Source organism: Hemiscyllium ocellatum, chromosome 16 (assembly GCF_020745735.1).
Source record: "Hemiscyllium ocellatum isolate sHemOce1 chromosome 16, sHemOce1.pat.X.cur, whole genome shotgun sequence".
Taxonomy (NCBI): domain Eukaryota; kingdom Metazoa; phylum Chordata; class Chondrichthyes; order Orectolobiformes; family Hemiscylliidae; genus Hemiscyllium; species Hemiscyllium ocellatum.
Genome location: NC_083416.1, coordinates 10404637 through 10416850, shown reverse-complemented (window position 1 = coordinate 10416850; position 12214 = coordinate 10404637). Strand labels below are relative to the sequence as shown.

Genomic DNA, 12214 nt, shown 5'->3' with positions numbered 1-12214 from the left:
TTGTTGCCCATCCTTTGAGAAGGTGTGGGGTGAGCTGCCTTCTTGAACTGCTGCCGTCCACCTACTGTGGGTTGACCCACATGCCTTGAGGGAAGGAATTCCAGGATTTTGTCCCAAAGCCAGTGAAGGAACATTGGATTGGAATAGTTTGGTCAACTATTTCAGGGGAAAAGTTAATTTTGACTGCAATGTCACATTGACCAGACATTTTCAACCAAATGCTCAAATTGTCACAGTTGGGGGGGGGGGGGGTTTAGCTCTGCATTGTTAATCCAAGCCTCACGATAATTCTTCAAACCACTCGATTGCCATCCTGTTATACAACAGCAATGGAATTACAGGACACTTAAAAATGGCAGGTCATTCAATGATGCTGAAAAATGATCTCAACAAAATAGCTGATAAATAATTTAATACTAATTACTCAGTGTCCCTGATTGAAATCTAATGGATTAGCGATTGTCCTTTCAAGGTGACCAGGGAAAGTACTTCTTACAATTTAACATGGGATAAAAATCTACCTCTCGCTTTAGGCAAAATTTTAACTCTGTCAAGATCCTTTGGCATATTCAAAGTTAAAAAACAGGTCAATAGTTACGGTTGATGGCACTTGGTGAATTAATACTTTTCTGCAATATTGATTCATCGAAGGCTAATCAATCACAAGACAGGGTTATCACAGGCAGCATAATGGTCAGGGTTGATTGAGCCTGTGCCTGCCACTAACTGTGTCCAGTAAGAGGCTGTGGATAATCATCTGAGTTAGGAATCTCAGTCAATTTCCCTCCCTCCCACCAGTCAGATATGCTGGTACTAACACTCAGTACAGTGTAATAGAAGAAACCATATTAAATAAATAAATGTTATTATAAAACAAATTAGCACTGAATAAATTACGAAGTAATAATAACAAAATAATAATTAAATAAAGATTAAAGACTCTGTTATAATTCATTTCATGAAGTCAGCTCTTGAAGGATCTCTAGCTTATTTGAAGTCTCAGCTTGAGGGTAGTGTTGGGTCTCACTGTGCCATGGAGCACATCAAACAGGAATGCCCCCAAGACTTCCAATGGCCTCAATAGCTTCCTGATCGACGTTTTCTGTGGACAGATGATTAGGATGTTAGCAATTGAAGAGGTTTGCACTCATCAGGCTGGGAGAGTTCTGAGACACTGAGACCAGTGTCACCAGTGAGCATTTCAAACACTGCGACAGGGCTGTGGGACCCAGAGTCCGTGCCTCTCCCTGAGACAGAAAGTAGAAGGCGTTTTTTGAGGAGGCTACCTGCATAACGTGAGGAATTAGAGGAGACCATTGTGCCCCTTTTGCCTGTGTGCCATTCAGTTAGATCTGTATCTGAATGGCATTGACAGGCCTTGCCTCTACAACCCATCATATCCTTACCTCAACAGAAACTGATCACTTGTGAAGTGTTCAAATGAACTTGTGTCTCAGAAGGACTTAGGAAGAGTCAGCTCAAGACTTCCCTTGCATATTCTGTGAAAAGGAGCTCGCGGACATCAGTCCTGAATAGCCCAATGCACGGTGGCTCAGCGGTTAGCACTGCTACCTCACAGCACCACGGTCCCAGGCTCGATTCCAGCCTCAGGCAACTGGCTGTGTGGAGTTTGCACATTCTCCCTGTGTCTGCGTGGGTTTCCTCCCATAGTCCAAAGATGTGCAGGTCAGGTGAATTGGCCATGCTAAATTGCCCACAGTGTTAGGTGCATTAGGCAGAGGGAAATGGGTTTGTGTGGGTTACTCTTCAGAGAGTTGGTGTGGACTGGTTGGGCTGAAGGGCCCGTTTCCACATTGTAGGGAATCTAATCTAACCTAAGCTTACACTGCCCTCTTGTGGGCTCCTTTCCACCTTCCAGCTACTCTGTCTGCTCCCCACCAACCCCCCCCAAGACAAAATCGTTCCTTACCATCGACACAACGGTGATGAATGAAGGTTGGCTACTGGACTGTGGGAAATGGGCAGCCTTCCAGAGAAGGAGGGGGTGTGCTGGACACATACCTTCGTTAACTAACAACTGCACAGATAAAGGTGGCACATTGCGTCAGTGGTCAGCACTGTGCCAGGGACCCAGGTTCGATTCCAGCCTTAGGCAACTGTCTGTGTGGAGGTTGCACATTCTCCCCGTGTTTGCGCGGGTTTCCACCAGGTCCTTCAGTTTCCTCCCACAATTCAAAGATGTGCAGGTTAGGTTGGATTGGCCATGCCAAATTGCCCATAGTGTTCAGGGTTGTGTAGTCATTAGTCAGGGTAAATGCAGAGAAATGGGGTAGGGGAATGGGTCTGGGTGGGTTACTTTTCGGAGGGCGAGTGGAAATTTGTTGGGCCAAATGGCCTGTTTCCACATTGCAGGGATTCTATGATAACCTTTAAAAGGTGATATCCTCCATTTAAAACCCATCACTTACGTTCGGTGATTGATGCATGTGGGCTCGCTCCAAGTGGAGTTGAAGAACAGTTCCTTCACACGGACACATATCCTGTAGCTCTTGTGAGACTTCTTGTTGACTGAGATCTCCACATTGGAACTCTCCGTGAAGCAGTTGATGTTCTGGTGGCGCTTAAGCTGATGGGGGACCCCAGTCTCATTTCTGCATGGGATCAGCACCTACAACAAGAAGAAGGAAACAAAATCATCATCTGTCAAAGACCGTTTTGTGGGAATGCAGATTCACACCGCATTATTGTTATAGTTGAGTCACTGCCGGCACAGTCAGTGCTTTGGCCTCAACTGTTTTCTGTGGTAGAGAATTCCACAGGCTCCCCACTCTCTGAGTAAAGACATTTCTCCTCATTTCAGTCCTAAATGGACTACCATGTACCTTTAAACTCATTCTACGTTTTTTGGGACACAATTCAATTCAAAATTTCCCTTTTGTGTGAGAAACTGTTTCTTGATTCATTCCCAAAGGGCCTAGTTTGAATTGTACGACTCCCTCACCGGAGGACAGCTTCACTGCTTCAACCCCATTCGATCCTGCTAACATTTTAAGAACCCTCACTTCCTACCATCACATTGCAAGTGTCCTGAGTTGCAGTTATTAAGTTAGCAACAGAGGCAGAAGTCAAAATGATAATTCCTCCTTCAGTCCTGTCCCTCTCTTATTTTGGGTGAGGGACAAGCCTGTTGCTGAGAAATTCATGAACTTCTTCTATGTGAGGCATCATAGTGTGTGTGTTGCCATCTACTGTTCCTATTTTGTATTATACCATTTTATAAAAATACCTATCAAATGTATTGCAGTTTCTAGAAAGCAAAGAAAGAATTTGCAATTATATGATAACTTGGGTCTCAGGAAGTCCAAATTGCTTCCCACTGAATTAACCACCTTTCAGTTGTAGCTACTGCTATCGGTAAGATATATATGTTTACACACAGCAAGATTCTACAACAGCATGACCAGCTCATTTTTGTTTAATGTTGATAATTCTGGTTGAAAGCTATACCCAAGACACTGAGAGACACATTCCTTTATATCATTGATAGGATTTTCATTATGATAATACCACAATGGCCAACATTTACACATGGGGCAGATATACAGAATGTCTAACATGGAGCTATGGGAAATATAGCATGACAGAGACCACTCGGCCCATTGAATGCTCCCTCTCCACAATATGCCTCCAGGCAGGTACTGTACATACATTAAAGAGAAAGAGAACAGCCCTTAGATTAGCCCTGTAGCTAATCCATCTAACCTGGATATCTTTGGACTGTGGGAAGAAACCAGAGCACCTGGAGGAAACCCTTGCAGATATGGGGAGACTTTGCAAACTCCAGCAGACAGTCACCCAAGCTTGGAATCGAACCCAGGACCCAGGTGCAGCGAAGGAGCAATGATCGCCCCAGAGCTACCGTGCCACTGAGTTGCGTGTACAAACAGCTAAAAACAGCAACAGTGCTACAAAGACAACCAGTTCATTGGCACTGAGGCACTTTAGTGTACCCTGGGATTCTACAGAAATGCAAGTTAATTCCTGTTTCTAAGCAACATGTCGACATACTTAATTATTACACCTCTTGGTTTCTCTGCTAAGAACTTCCAAGAAACTAGCTACATCCTAAAACGTACCTCGGCTGAAGAGTCCTTGGTCTTGGTGTATTTCTTATGCTTGCCGTTCCTGGACGTCAGTTCGACGCTGACCTGAGACATTAGTGGGAAGTAGGAGTGAGGACTATTCCAGGAATCTGGGTATTGCCAGTCGATTTTCAACTTGAGGTTCTCGCTGATGGTCATGAGTTTCTTCGGAGCAGCAGGTTTTACTGAAAGGGAAGCACAAGGGGGCCATAAGAATAGAATGAGAGTGTCTGCTCTTCCCTGACCCAAATGCTAGGTGAAAGTGAGGACTGCAGATGCTGGAGATCAGAGCTGAAAAATGTGTTGCTGGAAAAGCGCAGCAGGTCAGGCAGCATTAAAGGAGCAGGAGAATCGATGTTTCGGGCATAAGCCCTTCTTCAGGAATCAAATGCTAGGTGCCCAGTTTTCTTTGTACCCAAGATAAAATGAATCAATTGGATTAGGTTTTCATCTGATTCCAAGTCAATTATTACCATTGGATTTCTTTTACTACTTCCCCCAAACTTCCTCCTGTCCAGAAAGGGTTAATCCTTGCCAGGTTCTGTTCCCCTAGATAGCAGATGACTATTCTCAGTTTTTTCAGATGAAACCAGGTAGCGTCTTTGGTCAGGGTGTGGGGTGGATGGGGAGATTTCCTATGACAATGCCATTGGAGATGCCAGTTGCACTTTCCAAAGGAGACCATCATGACCTCCCTCCAATCCCTTCCCCTTCATCCCCTCCCCCCCAACCCCCCAACCCCCAGCCCCATCCCCATTCTGTCATCCATCATGAATGGAAAGTCTTGACTGTTTTACTGTTGCAAATGTCGTAGTGAAGGAAGTGGCCAGAGTCATAGAGATGTACAGCACTGATACAGACCCTTTGGTCCCACTTACTCATTCTGTGATGTGGGGGAGCTGGTGTTGGACTGGGGTGGACAAAGTTAAAAATCACACAACACCATTTAAAAATCACACAGCACTTCAGAAGGCTAGTGCTTCCAAATAAACCTGTTGGACTATAACCTGGTGTTGTATGCTTTTAACTTTGCTCATGCTGACCAGTTTTTCAAAACTAAACTAGTCCCACTTACCTGCGCTTGGCCCATATCCTTCCAAACCCTTCCTATTCATGTACTTATCCATATGTTTTCTAAATGTTGGTAAGGGCACCTGCCTCTATCACTTCCTTTGGCAGCTCATTTCACACGTGCACCAAGCCCTGAGTGAAAAGATTGCTCCTCAGGTCCCTTTTAAATCTCTCCCCTCTGACCTTAAACCTATGCCCTCTTGCGTCAAGGAAGGCAAAGATCTCGGAGAGAATTGCACGGCTGCAGAGGTTACGGAGGGATGAAGCCATTGATGTGTACACGAGGGGTGAGAAGTTTCATACTGAAAGCCTGGATTTGTGTCGGGCAGGATTAGGTTGACAGATGACTTCTCATTCAGCGAGTTAGAAAATATGGCATCACTCGCACAAGATTTCCAGGTTAAAAAAAATGAGGAGGCATTCCTTTTACGGCCTGATTTAATTAGAAGGATCCAGTAATGGCAGTATCATTGGCTTTGGTGACCTTAAATTAGTCACTTTTACAAACGCCAAGTCTCTTTCTTGTCTATACTTACAAATATCGCGGACGTAGAAGTGTTTTGTGTGTTTCTCGTATCGCTTGGTTGTAGCTGCCTCCACGTTGAAGGTGATTTGCCTCAGCTCTTCAGCATATGGGGAGAAGCTCTGGTCAATGCAGCTTGCTTGGAAAGTGCAATCAGACGTCTTGCATGGTGTCAGGACACAGTCCTTGGATTCTCCATTCCAACCTCTGTCACACAAGGGGAAAACAGAATGAAATTTGTTACACGGGCCAGAAAATAAAGAGCGTGCAGTGTCCACCTCAGCCCAAGTGGGGTGGCAAATGGGAAATGGTGCACTGGTGCAGCTGACTGGGCTCTTGAATAAAGCTGAGCCAAGATATACTTTTGGAGCTGTACCAAGCCACGGGTTACTTTAGAGTCATAGAGTCATAGAGATGTACAGCACATTTCAGTCCAACTTGTCCGTGCCAACCAGATAGCCCAACCCAATCTAGTCCCACCTGGCCCTGATCCCTCCAAATCCTTCCTATTCATATACCCATCCAGATGCCTCTTAAATGTTACAATTGGACCAGCCTCCACCACTTCCTCTGGCAACTCATTCCATACACGTACCACCCTCTGCGTGAAAACGTTGCCCCTTAGGTCTCTTTTATATCTTTCCAGTGTCATTCTAAACCTATGCTCTGTAGTTCTGGACTCCCCCACCCCATGGAAAAAACTTTGTTTATTTATCCTATCCATGCCCCTCATGATTTTATGAACCTGTATAAGGTCACCCCTCAGCCTCCGACATTCCAGGGAAAACAGCCCTAGCCTATTCAGTCTCTCCCTATAGCTCAAAACCTCCAACCCTGGCAACATCAATGTAAATCTTTTCTGAACCCTTTCAAGTTTCACAACATCCTTCCGATAGGAAGGACTTTACTGAGATTAATTCCCAGAACATGGGCATCGCTGGCAAGGACAGCACCTGAGAATATTGGTAGGTCTTCATCTGGTTAGCTGGCAGACTGATACACAGAATGGGTGCCATGACACATGCAAGTGACAATTAAAGATCTAATGTGTTGATTTTAAATTGAAGTAACAAATAGACCAGGTAAGGAGAGTGGATTTTCGAAAAGAACTGGTGAACCCGTTAGAGGGAGAGTAATGCTGAAAGCAAGTGACAAGAGTGTGACACTAGCAATCCCTCTATACAAACACCCTTCACCTTGGAGAGAATGGCATTCACACACAGTGAAAGCAGAAGGATCAGGGTACATATGTTTGTACGTAAAGGTCACATGACTCTTTGGGGTCAAACTCCATCTGACATTCATTTAAGTTAGAATGACAAAATCCCCTCACTTCACTATACTTCACCACCCACCTTCCTCCATTGCACCCCTCTCCTTCTGCCATCCCTCATGTCTGATGAATCAGTAAAGCCACAATGATTCATTTCACCTCAGCACCCTTTCATTCTGGCTGCTCAATGTGGATTTCACCAGTTTCCTCATTTCCCCTCCCCCCCACTTTATCCCAGTCTCAACCCTCCAACTTGGTACAGCCTTCTTGACCTGTCCATCTTCCGTCCCACCCATCTGCTCCACCTCCGACTTATCACCTTCACCCCCGCCATCATCTACCTATTACATTCCCAGCTACTTTGCCCCCAGCCCCACCCCCTCCCATTTATCTCTCAGCTCCCGACCCACAAGCCTGAAACGTTGACGCTCCTGCTCCTCCGTTGCTGCCTGACCCGCGGTGCTTTTCCAGCGCCACACACCACTGACTCAAACAGCTCACAGGGTGACCAATGCAAAAAGCACATCAGCATGTGAGTGCGGTCCCAATGGACTCACTCTCCCACCAAATGAGACTTTGAACGGATTTGCTGTTCACATCGGGAAAGGCATCGACATGGATGTTGCTTCTGCTTACAGGCATCACAAAGAAAAGAGCAGATTGCTCTCCGAAAAAAAAACATTGTACTCGCCTTACTGGATAGGCGATTGATTAAAATGGGCTTACTTACTCACGATGGAAGCTTGCTGAGAAAACGGCTTTTTCTCTCATTTTCCAGGAGCAGGTGAAAATCCCACCGAACTGCTCTGCGTGACATGTGATGTAGTTTCCGTTTGCTTCTGTTTGTAGGCACAGAAATAAGAAACAGATTTGGATAGGCAATTACTATAATTAGTCACCATTATCACTAGATCATTTGACTGTTTGCATAGCAAAAGGCTAACCTAGGTGGACAATGCCCCTTTAATGTTTGGCAATTCCTATGTATTTAAGGGAAATTCAAGATATGCTTCATGCCAGTTTATGTGCCAGAATGATTTCAGTGAAAATCCTGCAAAGGTTATGAGCCCTGACAAAATCCTGGCAATAGTACTGAAGGCTTATGCTCCAGCACTCGCTGCTCCCCCAGCCAAACTGTTCCAGTATAGCTGCAACACTGTCCTCTATGCAACAATGTGGAAAATTGTTCAGGTATGCCCTGGACACAAAGGTAGGACAAATCCAACCTGGCCAATTTCTGCCCCATCAGTCTACACTCAAAGTGCTGGAAGGTGTCATCAACAGTGCAGTCAAGCAATACCTGCTCAGCAATAACCTGCTCAGTGACACCCAGTTTGGGTTCTGCCAGGGCCACTCAACTTCTGATCTCATTGGTTCAAACATGGACAAAAGAGCTGAATTCCAGAGGTGAAGTGAGAGATTGATAGCTCTTGACATCCAGGCTGCATTTGACCAGGTGTGGCATCAAGGACCCCTAGCAAAACAAAAGTCAATGGGACTCAGGGGGAAAGCATTTCTGCTGGTTGGAGTCATTCCAAGTATAAAGGAAGATGGTTGTGGTTGTAGGAGGTCAGTCATCTCAGTTTCAGGACATCACTGCAGCAGTTCCTCAGGGTAGTGCCCTGGGCCCAATCTACTTTATCTTAATGTTAGAAGTGGACATGTTCATCAATGATTGTACGATGTTCAGCATCATTCCTGACTCCTCAAATACTGAAGCAGCTATATCCAAATACAGCAAGACTTGGACAACATCAAGGCTTGGGCTGATAAGTTGCAAGTGACACTTGCACTACATAATTGTCAGGAAATAACTATTTCCAACAAGAGAAAATCAAAGTATTACTCCTTGTTATTCAATGCCATTACCATTATTGAATCCCCCAATATCAATGGGGGGGTTACTCTTGATCAGAAACTTAACTGGACTAGCCATTAAATACTATGGCTACAAGAACAGGTCAGAGGTTAGGAATACTGCAGTGAGTAACTCACCTCCTGACTCAGTCTATCCATCATCTACAAGGCACAAGTCAGGAGTGTGATGGAATACTCCCCACTTGGCTGGATGAGTGCAGCTCCAACAACACTCAAGAGGCTTGACACCATCTAGGCCAAAGTAGCTCGCTTGATTGGTGCCACATTCACAAACACCAAAGCTCAGTAGCAGCAGGGTGCACTAGCTACAAGATGTACTGCAAAGATTCAGGTGCTCCTGAAACAGCACCTTCCAAACTCAGGACCACTTCAATATAGAAGGACAAGGGCAGCGGATATATGGGAACATCACCACCAGCGAATTCCCCACTAAGCCACACATCATCCTGACTCAAAAATATAACACATTAGTTTCAGAGTCACTGGGTCAAGACCATTCCTAGTAACAATCATAGGTGTCCCCATATTAAATAGGCTGCAGCGGTTCAAGATGGCAGCTCACCACCATCTTCTCGTGGGGAAGTAGGCAGCAAATGCCAGGTAATCGATACAACTGGCAAACATCTCTCAGCTAAGCTTTCACTCAAGTATTGTTGATCTTGCCAACTATTTGCTGACACACATCGATGCCATTTGAGGCACTAGTGTGTGAATCCCTCCAAAGCAATTAGTGTGATCTGACCGGGATGAGCTGTGTGTTCGACTGCTTCCAGTTCATGCCCCCTTCCATAAAGATAGTGTACACTTACGTGCGAGTATTTTATCAGGCTCTCTGCCCACGTCGATCAGTATGTAGTAGTGTTTTAACAACTCTGCTGTGTTGTTGGCATGACAGCTGTAGTTGCCAGCGTCTGGGCGGTCTGTCACTTCCAAGCTGAGTTCGTTTGAGTGGGCATTTTTAGTGATTGGCACACCATCGAGCCGCCAATGAATTCCAGTCCGCAATTGGTCAGGGGAGGCATCACAGCTCAGGTTATAACTACCCTTGCTTACAATAGTGTCTGACAAAAAAAAAAGCAGATATATAATTTTCAAAGACATGATAAAGCCCTGAAGATTAAACTTCACACCAGCTCTTAGATTATCTGCCAGTGTGTGAAAGTGAAGGAGAGAAGCAACTTCCCCACATTGGGAATACTCTGTTAATTAAACCCTACCTTTCATTTCATCTTAAGGGATTGTGCAGTAGGTTCATTTCCAACAGGCTAAGGGTATGGTGGTTTGGTGCAAACAATGCCAACCATGAACTAACATGAGCCACACAAACACGATCATTTCTCCCAAGCTGCCTGCACCAGGACATCAAGCTAAGGACAATTTTTTTGCAGCATATGTTTAGGAACTGGGCAGATTGCTTCTGTTACTATTGACAATTGGAAGGATGTTGTGAAACTTGGAAGGGGTCAGAAAAGATTTCCAAGGATGTTTCCAGGGTTGGAGGATTTGAGCTATAGGGAGAGGCTGAATAGGCTGGAGCTGTTTTCCCTGGAGCTTCAACGGCTGAGGGGTGACCTTATGGAGGTTTATAAAATCACGAGGGGCATGGATAGGGTGAATAGACAAGGTCTTTTTCCTGGGGTGAGGGAGTTCAAAACTCGAAGGCCAGAGGTTTAGGGTGAGAAAGAAAAGATATAAAAGAGACCTAAGGGGCAACTTTTTCACACAGAGGGTGGTATGTGTATGGAATGAGCTGCCAGAGGAAGTGTTGGAGGCTGGTACAATTGCAACATTTAAAATGTATTTAGATGGGTATATGAATAGGAAGGATTTGAAGGAGCTTGGGCCGGGTGCTGGCAGGTGGGACTAGATTGGGTTGGGATATCTGGTCGGCTTGGATGAATTGGACTGTTTCTGTGCTGTACATCTCTATGACTCTAAGCAACATTCATCGAAACACATAGATACTGATGTATCTGCAACTGGCCTAGGGCTTGGGCCATGGATTCTGTCCTTTACACAGTTTTTCACACATGTAACAGTAATCAAAAGCACTTGCAAACAAAAGAAGAACACACAGCTATTGCTTACATTTCTCCTCAAATGCCATCTTCACCGTCGCCGTTAAGGATAAGAACCACAAACAAAGAAACAAATGGCCAACCATCTGCAGAAAAGACATTAGGTACAATCATAAGCATCAGCCACGCTGGGAAATGTTACAGCAAAACTCCAGAGAAACATTCGATGCATTCCATCAATGGGTAGAGAGTGGAGTATCTAAAGTGCATTGGTGCGATATGATCACTGTATCCCCCACAGCAAGATATAACTTACGTTTCTATTGTTCCGAAACTGTTAACTCTGTTTATCTTTCCCCAGCATGCCCTCTGACTTTCTCCAGCAATTTTTGATTGCTCACAACAACAGGACATCTGAGTAATTTACAGCCAATGAAGTGCTTTCCAAATGTAGTCACCAAACGCATGACATAATTGTGCACAGCAAGTTCCCATAAAGAGCCACTTGATAATGATCTGATAATCTAAGTGATCTCAGTTTAGGGGTAGCTAGCAGACATGAGGGAACTTTCTTCTCTTCTTCAATACAATGCCATGAAATCTCATATGGTCACCCAGGGGTGCACATATGACCTGGGTTTGAGGCATCTGAAAGATGACTCAGTGTCCCTGAGAATGCAGCAGCTTCTCAGTTCTCAAAAGCTTAAACACATGTACCAATAGGTTCAAGAACAGATTTTCCCCTGCTTTTATTAGATTGCTGAATGGACCTCTTAAATTTCAAATGTAATGTTGCTCCTGTTTTTGTATACCTCCTGTGCAGCCTTAAACTCTAGGCCTCACTCTGTTCAATCACCCTATAATCTGTATGTCCTTGTATGTTATGATCGGCCTGTACTGCATGCAAAACAAAACTTTTCACTGTACTTATGTACACATGACAATAATAAATCGAACCAAAACACCCATTGACTTAGAGGCAAGAGTTGCTATGTTTGTAAACAAAAGAGTTTAATCATTTGTTCTTGTGGTTGATAATTGATTATATCACATCTTTTCTTAACAATCTGCACAAAATATTGCACATCGACAAAACCATGGCAGTAGGTACAGTACATCAGTACAGGCTGATATTTGCCATCTATTTTTAATTGTGGTGCACCAAGCTGCTTATGTCAGTCTTCTCATATATAAGACCATAGAATTATAATGTTTTTACAGCATAAATAAAGGCCCTTCAGCCCATCATATCTCATCAAGCATCCATCTATCCTAATCCATTTGCCAACACTTGGCCTGCTGTATGCTATGAGAGAGTGAACTCTGCAGATGCTGGAAATCAGAGTCT

General features: G+C 44.5%; 1 protein-coding gene across 1 annotated transcript; it reads right to left on the bottom strand.

Moving 5' to 3' along the window:
* Positions 1-279: 279 nt before the first annotated feature.
* Positions 280-10955, bottom strand: il12ba (interleukin 12Ba). Its single transcript, XM_060837477.1, has 7 exons — positions 10937-10955; positions 9658-9909; positions 7701-7809; positions 5711-5904; positions 4098-4288; positions 2430-2629; positions 280-313 (listed from the first exon to the last, which is right to left on the bottom strand). Exons 1-7 carry the CDS (start codon positions 10953-10955, stop codon positions 280-282), a joined length of 999 nt encoding a protein of 332 aa, XP_060693460.1.
* Positions 10956-12214: the final 1259 nt, after the last annotated feature.

Coding starts and splice junctions, on each gene's coding strand:
- il12ba (XM_060837477.1), bottom strand. Junction 7,810..9,657: donor GCCTGATAAAATACTCGCAC/GTAAGTGTACAC, acceptor GCCTACAAACAG/AAGCAAACGGAAACTACATC. Junction 2,630..4,097: donor CCAAGGACTCTTCAGCCGAG/GTACGTTTTAGG, acceptor TTCTTGTTGTAG/GTGCTGATCCCATGCAGAAA.